At 40.7% G+C, this 24,087-nt stretch overlaps 1 protein-coding gene across 1 annotated transcript; it reads right to left on the bottom strand.

The window, feature by feature from the left end:
- Positions 1-5: 5 nt before the first annotated feature.
- LOC139116369 (uncharacterized) lies at positions 6-20,969 on the bottom strand. Its single transcript, XM_070679007.1, has 3 exons — positions 20,620-20,969; positions 10,169-10,376; positions 6-127 (listed from the first exon to the last, which is right to left on the bottom strand). Exons 1-3 carry the CDS (start codon positions 20,967-20,969, stop codon positions 50-52), a joined length of 636 nt encoding a protein of 211 aa, XP_070535108.1. The 3' UTR covers positions 6-49.
- Between the last annotated feature and the right edge of the window lie 3,118 nt (positions 20,970-24,087).

Below are 24,087 nucleotides of genomic sequence, written 5' to 3'. Positions count from 1 at the left end.
GAAGTCGAGTGAAGTATACGCCAGTAAATACTAAATAAGTCATTTTGAGTCAGATACCTCCAAACGATTTCCTTTCGCTTATTTGTATCAGCAAATCCAGCAGTTTCTCTGTCAACCATGCCCATCTCTGCAAGAGGTAAGAAGATCTGAGCATAACTATGATATACGACATATAAGCCTCAATACTTAATTGCCAAGACATGTTCCCACACTTGAAAACATGTGCGAGCACACTAATACCTAAATATACTTTTTAGTGTCCTGCTGATAATGAGAAAACTTCTCTTTTAGCGATCAATTCACTGCAATGCCTTAAGGTTTTTGCGGTAACATTGTTTATATCTGTAATCACTCAGGTCGTAGATTTCCTGAAGTCAATGTGGTGATGCTCTTTGACTATCTTGTTCGGACTCGGACAGACCACTGTACCACTGTAAAAATGGCTCAATTCTGCCAGAATGTTCGTATTTCGTAGGTCCAACTAATATCCCCTTGAAATACACAACCCTCTTCTATTTTAAAGATCCCTGTGCTCAGTGATGGGTGCCTGGATAACCTCCATTAAGAACGTGTTGTTATGCTTGCTTACAAAGCTGATATAGTTTTTGCATTCACGTTTTAGACTCTGTATAAACTTAGATGTTAAACTTGGAAGTTAGAGTTAAATTATTATAGTCACATGCCTTCGTGACTAATCTGGACAAACTGACCAAATTAACTAGCTCAGCTTGTGTTATATACCAAAATGGCAAACTTTCACAGTTACATATTTCAGAAATCGGAGGAATTCCTTGATTTTTGAAAACAGGATTATTCCATGAAGTACAGAATGGTATAAAATATTTGATTTGTTAGTTCTATATACTGTAATACATTATGATAAACATAAACGGCGCAAGAAAAATATATCAACTCGACTTTCCTCGGCCACAAGCGACCTACCGATCGATAGATCTCCGTGCTGTGTTATGTAGAGAATACCTCTGTTTGTGATTTAATATGCTGATGTGGAAAATTAAAATCTTTGATAGTTCAGTTCAAGACGGCCCGGATAAAATGGCAAACATAGCCGCAAAAACACGCATTGAAGATTTTACCATATTTTGAACATACCACATTAAGATCATATCTAGGGGCATGTCTACCATGCCCAGACAAGTAGTTTTTGAGAAACAAATGCTTTGCCCCAAAATACAAAATTGCAGATTGCATCATAATTTGTATGTTAAACGAATTTTACCTGGAAGTTGAAGTTTGACTAGAATTCTGCCGAGTTGCTGTCGCAGCAAAGGTGTCACTGGAGAATGCGCAAGGCTACCCAGCATTCAGTCTTTATCGCCGAATGGTTATAACCATGTCCATTCAAACCAAGTCTAAGGAGGGGTACATGCATGTTCCCAATGCGTTCAGATGATCTACTTATGTCGTACATATGGATCAGGGTGGGCGAGTGACACCTTTGCTGCGACAGCAGCTCGGCAGAATTCTAGCCAAACTTCAACTTAAAAGTAAGTTTCGCTTTACTTAAAAATTCTGCCTCACTGCTGTCAGGTGTCACTTGAGATGTTTAGCGTTACCTGCATGAGCTAATCAAATTCACTTTGCCAACAATTATAAATATTTCCAAGAATATTCATTTTCTAACTACTCAATGGTGGCAAAAGAGTACTGTAACACTTGAACAGGGCATGGCAGCAGGTGTAAAACTCTGCAGTAGCTTTTCCTAAAATTTTTCTTCCAAATTCACAAACATTAAAGATAGATTATTGTAAAAACTTTGCAAACGTTTTATCGTTTGACCAGCCTACCGAGGAAAGGATAGTCTCAACTGGTAACATATTCTTCAATGCAGAACTAGCACTAGCGGCACAAACACTGTTCGCCTTGAAAATGGTTAAATCTAAACCAGCAACACACAACGTGGTTTTAATCCACTTAGCAATGGTTGACTTGCATACGGGCAGATGTTTGCCAATATAGTTAATAAACAAAGCAGTTTGTGTCTGTCTTAAAGACTCTGTACGAGAAATATACTCTTTCAGAACGGTAAGCATACAAAGCTTCCAAGGGTAAGCAGGAAGTTGTAATGGTCTGATATGTCTGTTAGCAGGAGACTATTTGATTAAATCTCCGATTTTTATTATAACACCTTCTTTTGTTTTGACAGTGTTTCTTATATAAGTTAAATGTATAGTCTAAACTCTCTGAGCTGTCAGTAGTGCAATAAGGGTCACTAATTTCAGCGTCAAGTCTTTAAGGGAGAGTTTGAAGACCAACGGTTGAGGAGCCCAAGTACAATGCTTGTGTTCCATGTCACTTTGTATATGAGTAATGATGGTTTTTTGTTGAACACTCCCTTCATAAACTGGACAACCAGTGAGCGACTTCCAAAGTTTATTTGAGTGTTTGTTATCACAATAAAGGAAGACAGAGTTGATCTGGCAGTGTTAATTGCATTATACCCTAACCCAGAGTTATACAGCATAGCGAGGTAGTCCATCGCTTCTCCTATAGATGGTGAAAATGCATTAATCTTCCTTTCACAGCAAAACTGTCTCCGACGTTCCAAATACGAGTTGTATTATCCCTTCGTCCCTGGTGTCCATGATTGGAAGATAACCTCTGTAACTGCTCTCATAGTCTTTTTACCTCGGAGAGATTGCCTGACAAGTGGCATGCCAACAGTTTCAGTTTCTTTCAGTTCTGTCCTGGGGCAATGTCAACAGAGAGTTCCGTCTGGGTAACAGAAGTGGGTCCACAATCAGACACTTTGTCAGCAGTGCAAACCATGGTTGAGTCATCCAAAATGGCATAATCAGAATCCCCCTTGTTTTGTCTAGCTGTATTTTCTGTATTACTCTTAGAAATGCCAGTTAGACCAGTTTAAACTAAATGCATCCACAGCATAAGCCTGGAAATGGCTGCCATGATACATAAGTGTTACAATGATGATTGAGTCTCGAGGCAAATAGGTCAATTTCGGGACTGCCAAATATATGGATTACGTCCGTAAAGACGTTGCTATTTAGCATCCATTCTATGTCTCTATTTTGATGTCTTGACTCCAAATCTGCCTCTATATTATGAACCTCTGGTACATGAGCTGAACTAAGCCAAATATTATGTGTTATAGCCCAGTTCCAAATCTTGACTTGTAAGTTCAATGATATTTTTCGGCAGGAGCTTTGTATCTGATATGATAAATATTTCTTGGTCCTGTCTGTTTGGACATTTGGATCAAATTTATTTTGTAGCACATAACAGCATTGAGTCACGGTTACTCTACCCCAACAGTTAGGAAACTTGTACATGTATTGTTCAAAGGTGTGAACGAGGAGCTAACGTCCGGGATGCGCCCCGAAGCCAATGATGTCATAGTGTGTGTTCTAGAATCGCGCCGTTGTACTTTGCCCTGACATAAGCGCCAAGAAAATCGCAAATTCTTCGCATTTTAAAGATAGACCGACGTTATAAAAACCCTGCTTGAAAGATGAAAATATATACATAACAGAGGAGTAGGTAGTTGCTATCATTATAACAATTAATGTTGGCGAAAATCGATAGTTAACACGATCGGAACTAATTTGATATAATTGGATCTTTATATTTTCAAATTTGTCAAAAGTGTTTGGTGCTTTATCAGTCCGGGTAATGTTCATATAGAGGATACTATGATAAACCAATCAGCGAACCTGCAGTCTCAACGTCATGAATAATTAACCGTGCAACTTACGCTCGTACATTGCAACGACTTTGGAACTTTTCGGCTTGATTTCACCCTTTATTTTTAGGACTGGGTAGTTTTTAGATGTAAACGTTACGCACAATGTTCAGTACGGTCGAGATGGTGACCGACACAAGTGGTTAGTACATCGAAAATTACTTCTTTGGATGATTTTCCTGGCCAGGTACCGCTCCTAGAAATCAGGATTTGACCCTTGTAAATTTACAGTAAGTTATTTGTCGCCAAATGTCGCCTATTTTTGGTCAAATTTCAATTTAACCTTGCCATCTGCAGTATGGAGAATGTTTCAAGCTTTGCAAAGATGGGTCAACTGTTTTAGTCGGTCATCGGAGCACGATGGAGCACGATTTTTTCGATCACCATGCATTTCCCGGTACGATTGACCCTTCGCTTAGAAAAACGTGCGCCGGATCGATCGCCGTGAAGTTCACCTAAAGCTTGAAAGAGAACGAAAAACGACCAATAACTCTTTGTCGAACATGGTCAAGGTTAAGAAACTCAGACAACTATTCCTGAAGAAATCATACAATTTTAAACGAGTAGAACGTAACGAATTGACTCGGGCTGAGACACTTCCTGGTACCAACATTCTCACTCGATCGGTGGATCTGTCAGGTCAGATCGCGAACTAGGCATAACATTTCACAGTGAACCAACGTAACCTTTGACCCTTGTTACACATACAGTACGTGATTGGTTCTTGCCTAGACCTCATTACATATACGGTACGCCATTGGCTCTTCCCAACTATCCTCTATATGGAACCCGGACTGTTTATAGCTGAATATTGTGATATTACAATTACTCAAAAACAAGTGTGTACCTTAAAATGAAAAGCAGATGAGGCTACATTTGCAGATTATATCGACATTCCTTCACAATCCAATTATCCAAAATTAGTTCCAATCGTGTTAGTTGTATGTTTTATGACGGCAGACATATTCACTATTGTATCGCCAGTACAGGTACTGTGTCTTCCGACCCTTCAATCTCGGTGCTAGTTTTTGAAAACTTAACATCTCAGAATTAAACATGTAGTTTATGTCTTTTTTGATTGCTTTGTTTGCAAATTAAATGATTTTCGACCCTATTTACAACTGTCACGTATGTTATTGCCGACGATGTCGAACTCCGCCATTTTGTTCTTTCGTGTCTGACTCTTTTTTCAAACGCATGGCAATCAGTGAACGGATCATCTAAATTGACGTGCCGATACCACTGATCGCCTTAAGGATGTTTCAAACTTACTGGATGCCACATTTTATGAGTTAATTTCATTTTGCTGTAAAGAAAAAGGCGATCGATTCCGAGACCGTAATATTGCATTGCAGCTGGTCTTTCAAAATGGCGGCGATACTTCCAACCCAAAATATAAGTGCAATATTCAACAAATGTGTTAGTTACGAGTCTTGGCAAACATTTGAAGGCTCACTTAATTGCAATGGCTATTTCATTTGGCCTTTCATGCTATTTTTCTTGAGATTTCAGACATTGTTTTATTTCGGTTAGAGACGGCGGCCATCTTTTTTCGCTATCCGGATCAGGTTGTTTACATCCAAGGTCCTGACTCTATACTGTTCCATTAAAATTACGTGTGCCGCCACTGGATACCAGTAGGCCAACGTGTGAACTACTCGTTAACACCCTTTTGTCCAAATATTTATCGAGACAAGGACTAAAACAAAGGAACAGGCCAGTTTCCTAACCGGTTAGGTAGAGTAACCGTGATTGGGTATACGGTATTCTGGTCTTTAGTTATAGTTTTCCACTGGGTTAACTGTGTCTCAATTGACCTGCCTGAAATTATCCTGTGTATGTTACATGGATAATTGATCATGTGGTGCTTACCTCCAAGTTAGGAGTAAGCTGGGGATCTACTGGCGTTTCTCGTTTTATCCGTTCTTTGTGTAATTCTTCTTGAATAAAAAATCATTCTTACCACTTGACTTGTAGTCTTTCCTGTAGTTGCTGTATCTGTTTTAGCTTAGGCCTTGTCTGGACCAGCTTCTGTTAGCTTGTCTGTTGCTGCTTATGCTGATCTGTACTTTATGACAATACGGGTTGTGTCTACAAGGTCTTGACTTGTTTTGGTAGGTCGTCTCCAAAGAGATCGTCAGTCACTGGCGTGGATGTGCCACAAAATTGTTTGAATATTAGTCCAAGTGTAAGTCTGATTAGTACTCTTCTGCGTATGTTCATCAAGTAATTAGCTTGTGTTACACAAGACATGGCATCAATCACAACTTTCTGTATTTGATCTGTTGGCAAATCTGATTTATCAGCAGTTGTAGAAACAGTTTTAGCTGGAGGTGACATTACCTTGTCAAGCAGTGTGTATAGTGGTATTAAACCTTTCCGCATAAATGTATGTACATTCTGCATACTTATGTCTCTCAGTCTGACCTGTCTGTTCAGTTTGGCCCAAATGGCCTCATTGACTCGTACAAGTTGAACGTTTTGTATATTCTGTGGTTGCAAGTACGAATCTGGTAGTTGTTTAGTTTTTTCCTCACTGGGTTTCTTTATCGGCATTTTGTTCGTCACTGTAGCTAAGTGGTCGCTTAGAGGGGGTCTGCATTCACCCTCCATATCGTAGAGTTCATTCAACTCTTTCAAGCAATCGTGATCGTTGACCGTTGCTGCAGTGTCGTCTGCATTATTTCTATTATTAGTATCGATGTCCCTTGTGGAGTCTTGTAAAAGATCTGCATAATCGATATCATCTAGCTCATTTTCATGTTCAGTAGTTTCTGCATGAGTTTTACTCATTTTTGTAGGTTGATCTTCATTATCTGATCTTTCAAACTGACGTTTTCCAGTTTTCAATATGATCTGCTCTCACACCAGCCGCCATATCGGATGTTAGTGTTTGAAGGGTGCCAGCAAATCGCGCCATGGATTCTTGCGGCATTTGAAACATTTTTTGCATGAATCAACATTCCCGTAACTTAGGTGCCCTTGATCGGGTTGAGAGAGAACTTACGGTATTTGTAGGGGTTAACTGTATCGGCCCTACTGGTTGTGTATTTCTCGACAGCGGTCCGTCTGAAAAATGCATGGCATATCACTGTCACTGTCAAAGGTTTCCCGCTGTTCAGTTGCCACAGTCTTTCTCGGTGCTGGTTTGGTCTTGTAGGGCTTCTCAAGTTCTCTGCATCATGTGAAGTTATTGTAGCCGGTTTTCCCATAGGCTGCCCATTGCCTGATGTCTGGTTACGATCTGTGGAGCTCGAGGATGCTCTTCTTGTTGCTGGTTTTTGCTGCCTGTGAGTCGTACCGCCGCTGGCGTTATTGCCTTTCAACATCTCCATATCATTACCAAAGTTCAAAGTGCAAAATAATGTCAGCGAAAATTCCTGATTGCGAGATATTTGAACACCTATGGGTATTAAAATACCGTGTTCGATCACTTTCTGTGAGAATACTCTCACAAAAAAATATTTTTATCGCCGAAATCGTGGAGCGATATTTCAGTAGTGTTACTGTCACTGAAGTAGAATGCGCACTGAATGCTGGGTAGACTTGCACAATCTTGAGTGACACCTGCTAGACAGCAGTGAGGCAGAATTTTAATAATCACATTATGATCATCCCTAGAAAACTGTTTGCCAAATCTCAAAGCTATCAGACAAGTAAGTGGATTTTGAGGAAAAAATGACCAAAAGGTAAGACTTCCCTTTAAGTAAAAACATGTAACAACAAGATTTATTTAGAAGCAATTGGATAATTGGATAGTAAAGTACTGTCAATTTAATCTGCAAATGTACGCTCTTCTGCTTTTATTTTTAAGTTGTTATATTGCAACATGTTGCTGTAGTGCACCTTACGCTGTTGATAAATGTTAACGATACGAAGATCCAATTCTCCCAAATTAGTTCCGATCACAATATGAACAACCTGACTTAAGAAAGCTCAGGAACTCAAGATCAAGTTTCATATCAAGTACAAAGCGATTTCAAAAAGAGCTAAAAGAGAAAAAATTACACCAAAAATCCAAATATGCAAATTACACTATAATTGAAATACAACTGACTGAGACACTCATACGAGCTTGCATAACAAATTTCAAAGCAATTGACCTGTGGTTTCAGAGAAGATGATTTTTTTCACCAAAACAAAGAATATTGTCCCAAAAATACAAAATGCAAATTTCATCACAATTTTAGCAAACCTGACTGAAGTCACCCCTAGAAACTTGCTTATCAAATTTCAGAGTGATTTGACAAGCGGTAACAGGGAAGCTGTTTCATCAAAAATGGGAAGAATTGTCTCAAAGTACAAATATACAAATTTCACTACGATTTGAACAAACCTAAATAAGGTCCCCAAGGAATATGCAAGCCAAATTTCAAAGTATAACAGCAGCAGTTTCAGACAAGAAGCCAAATTTTGACAGACTACTTACGGATGTATAGACGGACAACTGACGACGACAGACAATCATCCTATAATATAAGCTCTGTGTCGCTTACAGCGGAGCTAAAAACGGCTCACAATTCAGTACAGGTTTTTAAGGTAGTATTCGCCGCGAAAGTGAAGACTTACAGTGAATTACTTTGAAGAATTGGCATTTGACGAACTTGAAATATTTTCTAGATCGAGGTGTTGCCAACACTGTCAGGTGCATTTAACAGCTAAGTGGTAACATGAATCGATCACAAAAAATCAACTCTGCAAAAGTTGAGATATTGTCTAGCGGGAGGTCAGTCGTAGTCGAAACAACACCACAAAATCCACAAATCACGTCTGCTTAGAACGCAGTCACTTGTTGTTGCTTAGTTCAACAAAATATGATTTGACGAATTACAATTACATTACAGCATTGCAAATTTTAACCGGCACACAAAATTCAAAAGTTAAAAAATTGTATATTGAAAGGCATTATTAACCTGACAGCATACGTCCTAGACAGTTAGCGGGCTGTGCAGTGCGTGGATATGTGTGGTGTGGTGTTGTTTTGACTAAGTCTGACCTCACACTGGACAAGGTTTCAACTTTTGCAGAGTTGATTTTTTTATGATCGACTCATGTTACCCCTTAGCTGTTAATTGCACCAGGCAGTGTTGGCAACACCTTGATTTAGACATATGTCTAGTTCGTCTAATGCCAATGCTTCAAAGTAATTCACTTTAAACTTTTGCTCAAACATTCCTTAAGGAATCTTTCAACCACTCTCTTTCAAAATCAAAAATAAAACGAGGGTTAACTTGCAAATTAAGGTCTTACAGAAACAAATTACCCAACTTTTACCGATATTTGAAGTTCAAATGGCCTCCATCCCTGTGTGTTTAACTAAAATTTTCGATTTTTTCTCCTCAATGGATTAAAAATGACCCCATACAAGTGGTAGATCGGAAAAGAATTGGAAAAGTTTGAGAGTCCAAATATCTATCCCCAGGCGTATTCTACCTTAAATGGTCAGTATTCCATACCAGAAAATATAAAGCTGTGCTTGACAAGTTTATTGACTTCGGAAGGTAAGTATTCCAACAGAATGGATTCCATTTATTGACCAATACTCCCTTCCCTGCAAAATTACTTTTAAAGGAAGCAGACGTTGTTAAGAACTTAAACAAGGGGCCTCAATAGCAATATTTATCAATTTTTCATTTCAAAGAAAAGTTCTTGATTTAGGGAATAACTGCAAATGATATATGCATTCTTGCTTGATATAAAGGAAAGTCGAAAATAGGGTCCCTCTGCTGCTTAGAATACAAATCCTTCAAAGTCGACAAAACATTTCATCCTTATATCAGGTTTGATGACATAGGAGACGAATTTGATTTTGACCCCACCAGTTTCAAGCACATTAACACCAACAGTCCGCTTTTGCCCACCTACTGTATGTCCCTGCCCTAACTTATTCCTATCTAATAGCATACTATGCATATTCCTAATTTATGACGGGACACACATTTTCTCTGTTGCATATTTTTAGATCGAGAACACTACAGGAACGGAATTAATTCAAAACGTTACAATGACAGATGTCATAGGTTAGTTAATAATTATGGCATATCTTTAGGCAAATGATCAAAGATGCAATTGATGTGATAACGCGACCAAATGCATGCGTTGTTTATTTTTGTCCGGTTTCCGAGTAAGCAAGAGGTCAGGATTTTGAACGGAAAACAGTAGCTAAAAGCACCCCAAGCATTTTTCTAAATTGATTCCATTTCTTAATTTGAATTTGAATTTAATCTGAGTTTCCGAAAAGTAGCTTTCCTTCAATCGAAACAATATTCCTGAGGAAGTTCACTCAATGATATGCCCGTTTTGAGTGTTACAGTTCATATAATGAAGCTGTTTTGGACGAACGCTATAGAACACAAGAGGATTTGGACTGGCGCCGTTTTTATGGCTGGTCGGGTAATATATGAAAAGTTGTAACAATTGCTCTTGTGACAAAATTCAGGGGCTCACCTGATTTTCAGACTGCATAGTATACAGCTGTTCCATCGATAGTATCATTTGGATTGTCGAGATGATTCTCTTTGCGAACAGTTCGTTGACAAATATGATGTTATCGACGGCAAATTTTCCCATTGCATCAATTGTGAATGCGACATCATTCCAATCCTTGAGGTACTTGTCAGTCATCACAATATCACAGAAGTGCTTCTTCGTAACACTATAAAAACGAGACCAAATACAGTAATAAATACATCGATATACACTTATAGATCATGCTTCATCTACAGAGTTTGCATTTGAATTTTTCTGATAAGGGAGCCGTCATTATTTACGGCCTGTGGGTCAGAGGAATGTGAGGGGGTCACTCAAATATTGAAAACTTCAAGGGAGTGGGTTGCTCAAAATGTAAGAGGAAGAGGGGGGGGGGGTTACTCAATTTTTGTGCGAAATAAATTGAAACACATCTCAGCACAATTGCACAAACCAATTTCTAAAGATTTTCCATGCAAAATATTGGACAGTCCCCTCTGACACGTTTCCCCTCAGTCTCTCACGTGTTCTCCCCCCTGTACTTTCAAATTCTGCCCAGTCAGATATCTTAGTGAAAACCCTGTCATGATACCCATCCAAATTAAACAATACTATATGGTTGGATACTGGTTATAGCTTGTGCTTTTATATCTGTATTTTGTTGTCACTTTGAATTTCACTGTGTTGGTTTCACATTTTTCAACCGTCATAAGATAGCCGATGATAATCTAGTAGGGTACACCAGGATTTGAAAGGTCGGTACTATTACTGTACATATATTTTGAAAATTTTACAAATATCACTTTTCTAAGGGGGGGGGGGGTCAGTCAAAATATCTGGGTTAGAGAGGGGGTAATCAAATTCATCGTGGTTGGCAGGGGGTTACTCGAAATTTCTGAGTTTCTGAGTTTCTGAAATTTCTGAGTTTCCGATGAAATTCCTCTGGACCCCCAAGGCCTTAAATAATGACTGCTCCCTAAGTTTGACATTTTGCATTGTAACTTTGAGTAGTTAAATATGACCATGGACAGTCTAAATAGCAAACGAGGAGACGCAAGGAGAACATACCCAGCATACCCGGTGGTGGAAAAAACTGAGCGTGTATTATCAAGCCTTTTGGTTTTGCATTGTCAAACCCACTAAAGTAGTGATGCGTACAATTTGTTGAAGGAGTCTTCAATTTTGTAGTGAATGAAATAGTCTCACAGATAACAATTATTGTCACTGTTAAAGTGAGAAAGGCAATGTAATCAAGCACGGGCACTTATATTATTTTTGAACTGTGAGGTGTACCTGGCGAGAGTTTTCAGTCAAAGTAAACCAAAGGAATTTTTCAATACAGTCACATACGAATCTGATTTGAACATTTATGGCAAAAGTCAAAGCACAATTGATCCAGCAGTATACAAGGCCCTTTATCGAAAACATCACTTAACCATGACGATTGACGAGCAACATGTATGTTGTGTTTTCTAACAAAGACAAGAAAGTCAGAAGTTGCCTTTGTTTGGTTATATATTTCTGTTTCCTGCAAAAATTCATAACGATTGTTATAATTGTTGGCATGAAACCAAATTTGAGTTGATGGTAACACCATGGTCTTTTCTATCTGGTTGATTGAAAGAGGGGACCAGGACCGCATTGAGATTGAAGATAGAAGGTATGTCAATGCCATGGTGGAACTGAACGCTAGCATGACAGATCAAAAGGCAGCACAGTTCATTCTGAAAATTAACTTCCTGTGCGAGGTAAATCAAGGCAACTGGTGTGTCTAAGGCAAATTTGACCCAGTCCTTGCCGATGGAAAAAAGGGCAGCCATCGTTATCATCACTAAGGTCACAAAGCCTGGTGTACTGACTGAGATCAATAAAGTGTACTATCAGCATACCTCCCCAGTCACCGCAGTTTGTGTGTGTGTTCTACCACCTCAGAGACCCAGACTCTGCCAATCTGGCCAGCTAAGAAAGGATGACTTCAACGTTTAGGCCCAGCAAGTCATGGCGCACTTTGAAGGCGCCTTTTAAAGGCGCCCTTCTCAATCCCAGTTCTCGCATTAGCGAATGTGTCAATAGCCCATTAACAGTTTGTCATTCTTTTGTTTTCCATTGAATATTTTATCAAGTAAATAATATTTATGTTAGATAAATCTGATAATTGAAGGGGGGCTTTAAGGCCAGGGCTCACACCCCCATGGTGTCTGAAAATATGGGAGCGGAAGGAGAGAGCTAATGCGACTGGTGCCACTGTCAGTGATGTGGCCAAACAGAAAATATCCTCAAGAGGGTGATCATTCTGTTGGACATCGCCGGCGAGGACATCTACAAAAGTGGGAAGTATGGTAGGGATTGTAATGGCAACCATCACCTCAAAGAACTCGTCTACCACAACAGCCATGCCTGGCCCAAAGAACTGCACTTTCCTCAAAACAGAGGGGTCAACATCTACGAGGATGAAGTGTGGCAGGCCATCTGAAGTGCTACCCAGAGTGAGCACTAGCAGTCTTGCTAATGGGAGGCTGTAACGGTAGATGACTTAAAGTCCACCAGTTCGTAATCCAAGACGGCCACACTTAAGGGACACTGGAAGCCCATGAGAGGCTCCAGAACGTTTGTGAAGGCCTGGGTGACCCATGAAATTTCTGAGCCAGCTTTCAGCCAGAACCATGCGGCCAGCACCAAAGAACAGTTGGAAGCAAACCCTAGCCCTCTTTCTTCAAGACATCCAGAAGGGTTGCATGGAGCATGCTAGCATCGACATGAAGGCATGCTACCAAGTTACATTCCGAGGAGAAGGCAAAGCCAAACCTTTCTTTGAGTGCTTTGGGCATCCAACCGTATGACCTGTGTAGCCATCAAAACCCTTTTCCCAAAGACATTGGCAGTGGTTTTGCTATGGCCGAGGAGTGGGAGTTTCAATAATGTTGCCCACCCTGTCATCCCTGTGTGGATTGGAAAGTATTTCATAGAGAATGGCTGGCCCCCACACAGCTTCTTGCCTTCCTGACAGAGACTGGCCTCCTAACCACTCTCAAAGCCTGTGAAGCCATCATCGCCTTCGAGAAACAGACCAAGGTCTGGCTCCCTGAAGACTACAACCAGGGCTGTAGCATCATTGGTAAATTCACGCAGGGCTGCAAGGCCGACAGAAAAAGCCTGACCTGATGGCTGATGATCGACAAAAGCTAAGCTCGACTGCTTAGACAGAGACACCTGCAAAAGTGACGACCTTGTCCAAGCACCAGCGAGATGCCCCAAAGGCCATATCCTTACGTACTACCATGGCTCATAGCCGCAGTATGCCCATCTGCAGGCAAGCATGCTGACAAATGCTCATATCAATCTACTGTACATGGTTTAGATATTCACCCCGGATGAGGTGATGCGCTTGGTGACTGATTCGCCCTATCTGCAGAAAGAAGTGCTCCACAGGCTAGAAGGGGTTTAGGTGTTTGTGGGTTCCAAGCTCTGTGAATGTGGGGAAGACTTATGCTTCAACTGTAAGTTTTAGATCTTGTGGCTCCTCCCAGCTGCCTCCGGCATGGGACAAGAATGAGCAGCAGTACATGCCTAAGGATCATATGGCTTTTCGCCCCAGGCTGTGTGTAGAAAATGGACCTCCCTCAAAGCACCCCCCAATGCCATGATGACCTGCTGAACCGATGTCAATTGAGCTACTTGTACGGAGAGGGGCAGTGGCAAAACCATAAGGTGATCGAGCTGTTCCACCAGAGAGACCCCCCTTATGTTCACATTGACCCATGTGGCAAAAGACATGCGGGCCAGAGGGATCAAGGCTTACAGCTTCTTTAGCTGGAGTGGTCAGACTGAATGGACACTGGAAAGATGGGCAAGAAGTACATCCCCTGTGTGATCATCTGGGATGAGGTCTGCACCATGCCCCAGCCGATTCTGGAGTCCTTCCTAGACTGGCTCAACCACAGGGGTGTCCAAGTCATCTGCTGCGGTGACCAGGGTCAGCTGCCACTGCTGACTGGTGAGATGCCACATGAGTGGCTGCATCAGGAGGCTGATGGCGACAAGATTCTTCCCTGTGGTCTCAGGCTACATAACACGCTTCTCAAATACGGTATGTCGCAAGATTCCCTAGTCTGCTCCCAACTCGAGGGAACTCATCATCTTAACCACCTATACATGTGTACTCCATACCAGACTAGAAACAATGATTACTCAACTTTGTCAATGATGCTGGATCCCCAAGATACAACAAGCTGTGAAGAAGTTAATATGCAAATGTGTAATGTGTTTGAAAGATATTGGTAAACCGTATCAGCATCAAGTTCAAGCCCCTCTTAAGAAATACTGCGTAAATGAAGTTCCGCCATCCACTATTACTGGTAAGGAAACAAAGGCTTATATTTGTCTTTCCACTTGTGCTGTAATGCGAGCAAATCATCTCAAACTTATATCGGACTTGTCAAATGCCTTATTCTTATGCCCCTTATGCCATTTTGCTGTCTAACGCTTGCACCCTTTAAAGAAGATCTCTGAAAATGCCGCTACATACCTCTCTATGGCTAATGAACTTCGCAGAGTCTTTGACTCATCCTACGTTATACAATACATGGCTAACAAATTCATAGAATATTCCTTTATTCGTAAACGCGTTCCATGGTTTGGTTGATTTTTGGAATGCATGACCAGTCTCACATATAACCTGTCACCCTTTCACCTATCTGTCTTCAAATTCGAATTATGTAATACCTCTACCCATTCACATATGCTACATAGTTGCATCATCACCAACATGCCTCACCCACTCATTGACGACACTGAAATTTCGGACCCATTATTTGGAAATGAAGATGACTTGAGAAAACGCCTCTGGGGTATTGCTCAATTACAGAACATTTCTGGCACAGATGGATATTGGAATACTTGTCTGTCTCACATGAGCATCACAATATCCACGCCACAACAGACAATGACATTCAAAGCGGTGATGTTGTGCTTGTACACAGCAACTTTTAATGCCGAATTGATTTGAAATTAGCCACTGTAGAAAGGCTAAACAAGGAAATGACAGCAACAGTCATTCTGCGGGAATCAGAACTGCCAATGGACCTACAAATCGTTCCATCATCAAGCTGTACCCCTGGAAATCAACCGCCAATGCAAAGCAATGAGATTTCACAATCATAGGTACACTTGTAATTTTCCCACTTGGGAGAATGTTAAGAAATACATCTTGTATTACATCATCATTAGTAAAGTGTCTTACTGTAGATACTCAGATAGCATTCCCCTAAGATTTCAGCTGTATGACACCGCTTCCTATCACTATTTATTTACCAAACAGATATTCCCTCTGTTAAGGCAATTATGTCTTATGTCTTATCTATCATGTGCCTTTCTCTTGACTCATTGACACTTTCCCATCAAAGGTGCTTTATCTACGGGAAACCTCGACTTCCCAAATCAGAGACATTTCTACCCTTAACAGAGACACTTCACGTCACTGGACTCTGTGCATGGCCTCTCACTCGAGTGTTATGTTTCACTGTATGTAGCCACTGTCTATTATTAGTATAATAGTAATAAAGTAGTCATTTATAGTATTAGACGACTTTGTGTCCTGACTGCTTTCTCAGTCTTTCTCAGTCAGTTTTTCTTTTTCTGGTCAATTCCACACACTATTATGAAGAGGTTGAGGTCGAGCATCAAGCCAAGTACTTGGCTCTCAAGGCCCTCAAAAGCAGTATCCACCTCCAGCCTGACAAAGTCCACTGTGAAGAGATGTGAAGGGACTCCCCTGCTGCCAAGGGTGGGATCAGTTTATTGAGGCATGGATGCCTCACGACTTTGAATTCAATTAGTCATGTTTAGAATGTTCGGGAAATTTAATTAGTTGTGTAAGAGAGATAATTTTAGAGCAGTAATTAGCATGTCAATGAAAGTTCTAGATTGTTCTTCTACTCTCTTATATAATCACATTAGTATAAATACTGGGACAGCAGGCTTGCAGACAGACATTTGGGATCGTGTCTCTTGCGTGATACTTCAAGAATTTGGAAACTCCAGCAGTATTAATTTCAAGACTTTTCAAGACTTTCACTGCCAAGCTGGATTTATACTGTGGACTTTGTACAACTTCAAGCCTGCAAGCCAATGGACTGTTCATTCATCCGACTGAATGACACAACTTTGAGACTAGAGCTTTGCTGTCCCAGCTGAGATAAGTAGCCTGTAAACTTTTACAGTTTGTATTCTATCCCTTGACTTAGCGATATTTTTTTTCATAATAAATTTCGTTTGATACAGAAATTGCTGAGTTCACCTTTTGTTTGTTTTCTTTCACGTATACAGGTGTTTGACCTAGAGATAAGGAAAGGCCATGCAAACAATAGCGTGGTGCAGAATGTTGCAAAAATTAGTCTGCCAGCTGGTCCTTAAATTTGAAGGCGAGATCCTGCTTGATTTGTCACAATACCACATGATCGAGAAATAAAGAGATCTTTACATACATGGGAAAACCCGAACAAATATGACCCTTTATGGCATCCAGGCCCCAAACCTGAGAAAGCTGAGAAGCAGTGCTGGCGATGTCAACGCCCAAGATGATTAGGACAACCACTTGTATGGCATTTATCAGAAGAAGTATGCCATCAAACTCTGGCACCTGCTCATGAGTGGCCATGGCACTGCTTACCCCAGCATACTCAGCAGCCACATTGAGTGGGAAATCACCCTGGCCCTGGCCGCTCAACTGATAGTCTCTGTGGACACCGCTGATTGGGGTACTCACTGATGAATATCCAGATGGAGTAAGAAACGATTAAAGACAAGGGCTTTGCCCGAGATGTTGCTGGCTACTATAACAGCACAAAAAGCTTTTTTCACGAGCTTGTCTTTAGTTTTCGCACGATCCCCTGCTTAGAAAGCAACACCATCATCAGTGGAATATCAACGTTGAAAGGGCTGCTCATTTTGTTCACAAAGGCACAGGCGCAAGCCCGGCTAGATAGTGACCTGTTTGTGAATCCTGCTTTTAAAGCGTAAGTGTTATGATCAAAGGGATTGCAAACAAAACCTATGTCGAGTGAATGCCCTCCTGGATTTTCTGGAAAGAGGCCCACCGATACTTTGCAGAGGGCATCGAAGACCAGGACCTCATCCTTTGTGAGCTCGATTTCTTGAAGAACAAGTTTGCTTGTCCTTGGACTTGAGAAGCTTCAAGCATGAAATGTTCCATGGCAATGGCCTGAGAGTGATGAACATGAAGGATGGAGTGCAGCTGGAAATCCGCCAAAAAACACAGCCACAGCAGATTATTATGACAGGCTGCCGGTGCAAGTCAGCGTGCTGACTGGAACATTGGAACAAACTGTCTCAGCGGTATCATCTTCTAAGTGTAGGCACGTGCAGCTCGAAGTGGACGGAAGAGAGAGAGAGAGACAGCAGTTTGTGGGAAGAGCAGCCTTTCAATATGATCATAACAGGGCCCACCTGTTGCGGCAAGTCAGAGTACCTGATGGGCCTGTTGACTGGGCCCTATTGTCAGACCTTTGAGTACATTGTTTTCTTGTGCCCCGTTACCTGACCAATAAAGCCTACGATGAGAGATTCCTTTTCACAGATGGTGATGTCATCCTCCTCCTGGTCTCCTGCAAAGGTGTAATTGGATAAAGACGGCCCCAAAGCATACACAGGAACACAGATGCTGATTGCTTTAGATGACTGCACTGCATCAAAAGACGTGAAGAAGCGGGTGATGAGCTAGTCAACTTGGGGTTCAGCGCCTGGCATGATAGCCTCAGTGTGTGGGTCTTGATGCAGCAATACACCAGCATCAGCAAAGGTTTAGAGAGAACATTGGGATGCTTTTGCTTTTCTACACTCCGAGCAAGACAGACAATGAGAGCACCATCAAAGAATACAGGATGGAGCTGGACAAAAATGAGTGAAGCAACTGCTTAGCCAGCTGATGGAGCAGGAACTCGTCTCAAGCTAGTCTTCGGGTTAAGGCACCCTTATGAATCGCATAGGGCTGATGACCCTCGATGGCTTTCTTTTTCAATCGAGTAAAACATCTCTGCTGGGTCATAATAGATCTTCCTCCGGTGCTGTGTGGCACTGCCTCTGCATCATTCTTGGCCATCATGCTGTACCAACTCTAGACAAAAGGTGCAAAGAAATCATTGAACTGTAATCCGTAGCTGAATACTGCTGATATCGCTACCTTCTCGCTGGAAATCCCCGCACATGACCTCAAGGACTTTAGCTAGGCCTTTTGTCGACCAATAGCAGCGTACTACTGTGCCAGTACTGTCTGGCTTCTGCAGAGGGAGGAGCTGCAGCATGACCTGGATGCCTCGCGACTCCATCCTGTGTGCTTCTTGGCAAGCCCCACACCGGGACCTGCTTGCTAATGATGTAATCAAATTTCACAGCAGGCGCTGCGCTTCTGCCATACCTGTAATTCTCCCGTGCCTCCTTTGTATCTCCCATCACACATTTAGGGAAATGTGGTCAGAGACAGGTCGCTATGTACATTTTTTTTTTTGCAAATAGTTTGATGTGTTTGGGAGGGCCTTCTTTTCAGGGAAAGCAGGCCAAAAGGGCAACTCCTTCTTCAAGGTATTTATATCCTGCTTTCTCTCCCTTGCCATCTTGCTTCGGTTCCTATACCAGACTTTGGCTTTTTCCTTTTGATACCCGCACCCCTACACAGTACACAGGTACACAGGGGGTATGGGTATTATAAGGAAAACAGACACACAGACACACAGAACACAGACACAGACACACACAGACACACACAACACAGACACAGACACAGACACACACACACACACATATATATATATATATATATATATATATATATATATATATATATATATATATATATATATATATATATATATTATCAATAGGACGTTTGCAGTGATCCCCAGTGGAGAGTGGAGTGGAATGATATGAACACTTGATTGATACACACTACCATACCCAGTTGTTTTGTCTGAACGTATTTTAATGAACTTGTGACACAACGTTTCACTCCAAAACTTCATGTTCGTACTTTTTATTGTAGAAAACACCTGAAGAAGCTCTAAATTTAGAGCGAAACGTTGTGTTTGAGGTATAATAAATACGTTTGGAACCTAACAACCAGGTGTGGTAGTGTGTTTCAACCTAAGTTTCTTCTATCTTCACCCCATTCCACGCTCCACTGGGATACACCTGAATTCCTACAGTTTCTTATAATATATATATATATATATATATATATATATATATATATATATATATATATATTATATATATATATATATATATATATATATATATATATATATATATTGCAAACCGATTTGATCCAGATGGGGAGAGCCCAGGTCGGTGAGGATTGTGAGGATTGTGTGCTCTCCTCATGTGTGCGGGGGCCATTCCCCTGGGCTTGGGTCTGTAAGACGTGGAAACAACATGCCGAACGCCTTCCACCCTGAGCACTTCCTTCGGCAGATAGAGCGAATCAGTCACCACATGCACCCTCCTGGGGCCCGGGCCTTCAAACGCAGAAACAATGCATTCAGGGGGTAAATACCATTTTTTAGGGAGTTGAAGCCCCCTTTAGCCAAGTAACGTGGCCCATTCAGTCTCCCTGCTGCTCAGGTGTATCCTATAGGAAGCTTTGAAAGACAAATTAAATAGCAAATTAAGGATGTCATTAAGGCATTTAAAAGTAGGTCTATTTTGCAACAAAGTCTTGTATTCTTGTTCAACAATCGTCACACTACATTGCAATTGTTATGCTTAAAGTAGTTAGAAATTGAGTAGTTCTAGATACATTCAATAATGGGGTGAGGGCGACAACCACTTTATGCACAACAAATGCCTTTGTTGACAAGTCGTGATAAGCCTGTCACATCATTGTAAAACAACAATTGACACGGCATATCCCGCACAGGCCATATGGAGAAGTAGATTGAGTATTCAAGATATTTCCAGGTGTAAGGATGAGAACTGTAGCAGAAGCACAACAAATGAATAATTCAAATTGAACACTGGATACATTTAGAATAACAGCAAAAGCGTAAGTTAAATTATTAATCAAAACAGGGCAATAATGAACTCATGGAATGAACTCAAATGTAATTAAGTGTAATGTAGTTACATCGATTAATATATTGATTAATGTAATGTAGTGCGCCGAAAATGAGAGATGTTATGACAATAAGGTGCCCGGAGGGCATTTAGACTTTACAAGATATTATAAAAGATGTTGTAAAATGGGGCACCCGAAAGGGCCCGCCAAAGATTTTAAGTAAAATTAGTCAGTAAAGACTAAAGTAACTGTCTGTACAATATGTTTTACTTCACATCTGCTCGACGGGTTGGACGGGCATATGTTGTAGAGGCTTTATTGGTAGATACAACCGGGTGGTTAAGCTATAGTGTAATGTACTCACATCAATGCTAGATTCCGTGCTAAGAAATCTGCTATGGCGATGTCACGATCCTGTTGTTGCTCACTGGTCAGTAACTGTCCAGGAAGAGGAACATTTATGTTCAGTTGACTTTTACCATCTCCAGAAAGTGACACCAGTGTCTTCAACAGCTGTGCTACCTTGGCGACTTTCGCATCTCCTGAACTGCTGTATTTGAGCAAGGCGTTACCCAAGGATTGAACTTTCTGTAGAATTGGGGCTCGGCGAGTAATGTTCACTAGGAATTCAAGAGCGTAAAGGACTGTTTCTGAGTACAGCTGCAATACATTAAAGCAAACATCTTTCAGTAAAACATCCCTAAGTACGTACATACGCGCATATGTATGTATGTATGATGTATGTTTGTATGTATGTATGTATGTATGTATGTATGTATGTATGTATGTATGTATGTATGTAGTATGTATGTATGTATGTATGTATGCATGCATGCATGCATGCATGCATGCATGCATGTAATGTATGTATGTATGTATGTATGTAGGTGGGTAGCTAGGTAGGTAGGTAGGTAGATAGGTAGGTACATACGTACGTATGTACGTACGTAAGTACGTATGTATGTATACATGTGCATGCATGTATGTTGTGTCGGATGTTTTAGTCTTATGAGGGAATACTTTTGGATAGAATCATCTATTACTGTGACGGCCCTGTAAATGTGTAACTATATAAATAAACCAGTGAAAAGTGAGAACAGAATTATGCTTACCAGAGTTTTATCATGAACGGACAGAACATCTGCATTGTTAAGTAAGTCGAACAGTTGCAAGAGCAAACCAGCTGTTAGCATATGGGATGTGAACATTCTGCCTTCTTCCAAATTTGACGTAAGCTCTGAGGAAACCGTGTATGTCAGTTTCAGTACTTCCCATTCATTGTCGGTCAAAGGCTGATTGGAGACATCTTTCACTTTCGTGGCCAGGACTTCAGCGATGTTGTCTTTCAAAAGGCAATTGCAAAATTCCTTTGATGTTTTAAGAAATTTGTTTATCTGATCAAGAAGTTTTTCAAGAGTTGGGGTGATTTTAGAAACATGCGTTTTCCTAAGATTTTCAATTACTTCCTCGTACGCTTTCTTTGCATTGTTGTCAAATCCGGTTTCTTCAGTAACATTCTCCTTTGGATAAACCCTCCAAGAAGTTTCTAAGGTGATCACCATCGCTAGATTTATCACCTAGGAACCTGAGTACTTCCTCTTTCGGAATGGAGTGACGGTTGTCGATAATCCCGCCTGTTTCACAAAAGGGATAGAGAGTTTTTGATTAATGTATGATGTGACAAATCGTAAGGGAATGTGTGCATATTTAATGACTTCCTAATCTCTATAATTCCATAAGGGCTGCAAAAATGTCCATCCCCGGGGGCAGGGGTAGGGGTGTCTTGGGCTCAACACTGGGTTCTTTTTGCTATGGTTTATTTCATTTTAATACGTTTGACTATGATATGTATTGCCAATAAAGAATACAGCTAACCTTAGGTGTCTTGGTCTTATGCTAGCACTGGTTTTGTAACGATTTCTTTTCTCCGTTCGTGTCGTTTTGTCACGTATTTGTCCTTTAACAATTTTATGCGAACTTTTGTCTCTGTGCTGCGTCTGTTATCTTGTGCGTTTGATCGCCTGATGCGCCAAAGCAAGCAAGGGTAAATTTACTAATCTGTGGACACTGTCACCAGGTTATAACAGGATTAACCTTGACTAAGTCAATTTAACGAGAGCACCAGCAAGGTAAACTGAAGATCTTCTGTTATACCTTGCTGGCGCGTTCGTTGTTAACTTTGTCAAAGTTAATCCGGTGATAATCTGTCGACAGTGTCCACAGATTAGTAATTTACCCTTGCTTGCTTTGGCGCATTACGCGATCAAACTCTTCAGATAATAAATAGATGTAGCATAGTGATAAAACGTTTCGGAAGATGGTCCAGTGCAGTGCTGAGTTTGACCAAAACAGCAAGGTTGGTAGAATAAACCTTTATTAACAATACAACAAAACACCTACCCACCCTCAGGGTTGGAATGTAGGCAGCCCCTATGATAAATTTTACCTTATTGATGTACCATGTGCGATGATCAAATATCAAAATTACAACGATGATTGTGTATCAGACGCAACTCTCTCAAACGCTTTTTTTGCCATAAACTTTTCAACAAACTACAGTAATACTTTAAAATACATGAATTATCCAAAAATATTCCTAACTGGTATAGACCTTCCACGCACATGAATACTCCTATGAGACGGGCTAGTGCAGCCTTTGAAAGAGAGGACAAACTGTTTTTTAAGAGAGAGACCCATGAGCTTGGCTCCACGTAGTGCTACTGGCATCGCGACTCTGTGTTTTGATACGACCTTTCCGGACTATTCAAACGTTGAAGACTGTCCTTTTATCAGGATCTATACATGTTTTCCTCAACCTCCCGACTGAAATTTTCTGATCAGCTATTTATACATAATGACACTTTTCAATTCGTTTCTAAACTTTAACCGGTCCAGAACTTGTGTAACGTTATAGACACGATGACCGTCTCAATGATGTATTAAAATTATGATGACGATCATGTCAAAAGCCACTACGGGTAGAAGAGCTTTGGCACAATAAATGTTGATGGATCAATGTACGTTTTGTGGTTTTGTGATGTAACTAACCGCATTGTTCTAAAGTGATCAATTATTCAGTGGCAAAGTTTAATGGTGCTCGCTGATATACTTCATGGCCGAGCAAAAACGTCAAATGTTCGACCAGTCAAAGGGCTCTTGGTTCAGTGTGATGTCAAATTTTCATCGCACTTGCGGCTACTTTACAGAACTCGTCCTCCAGGCATCACATAACGAGCAAGTCCTTATAATGTACTGGAGACAAAGTTTCATGATTATAAAGTGCAAGGCGAAATCCGACGTGATGCAAATTCGTAGCATGGCTGATTTTGACTGACAATATGTGTCGCCCTCGTTGCGGTGCCGGGACTGTCGCTCTGTCGAATTCCATTTGATGATGTCTTCATTCAAGGTTTAGAAATAGGGAGTTCAAAATTATAAAAAAAAACATCTTGTACACTGGATCGTCACTAAAGCAATATGAAATTGTTACCGCGAACTGTGCCATCGCCCATACAACTTGCTTTTACAAAGCTACACATTGTGCTCGGTATTGCCACGAAATTGCCAAATATTGTAGTTTGCAGCTCCATTTCCTTCAGTAACCTCGTCCCTTACAAATCATAGCACTCAATAATACATATTCTCAGAATTATATTATTTTCATTAAACTTAAAAATTTTATACAAAAAGGCAATGCCTTCTATGTATTAACATAACCAACAGTGCGCTGAAGAACAAAACATTCATATAAGCTGTGGCTTCTATTTCCTCTCACTCAATGACATTTTGCAGTTATCACCCTTGTCCCTACTTAATTGATGCTATGGATCTA

The sequence above is a fragment of the Ptychodera flava genome, chromosome 17, assembly GCF_041260155.1.
Source record: "Ptychodera flava strain L36383 chromosome 17, AS_Pfla_20210202, whole genome shotgun sequence".
NCBI lineage: Eukaryota > Metazoa > Hemichordata > Enteropneusta > Ptychoderidae > Ptychodera > Ptychodera flava.
This window is presented reverse-complemented; position numbering and strand designations above follow the sequence as displayed.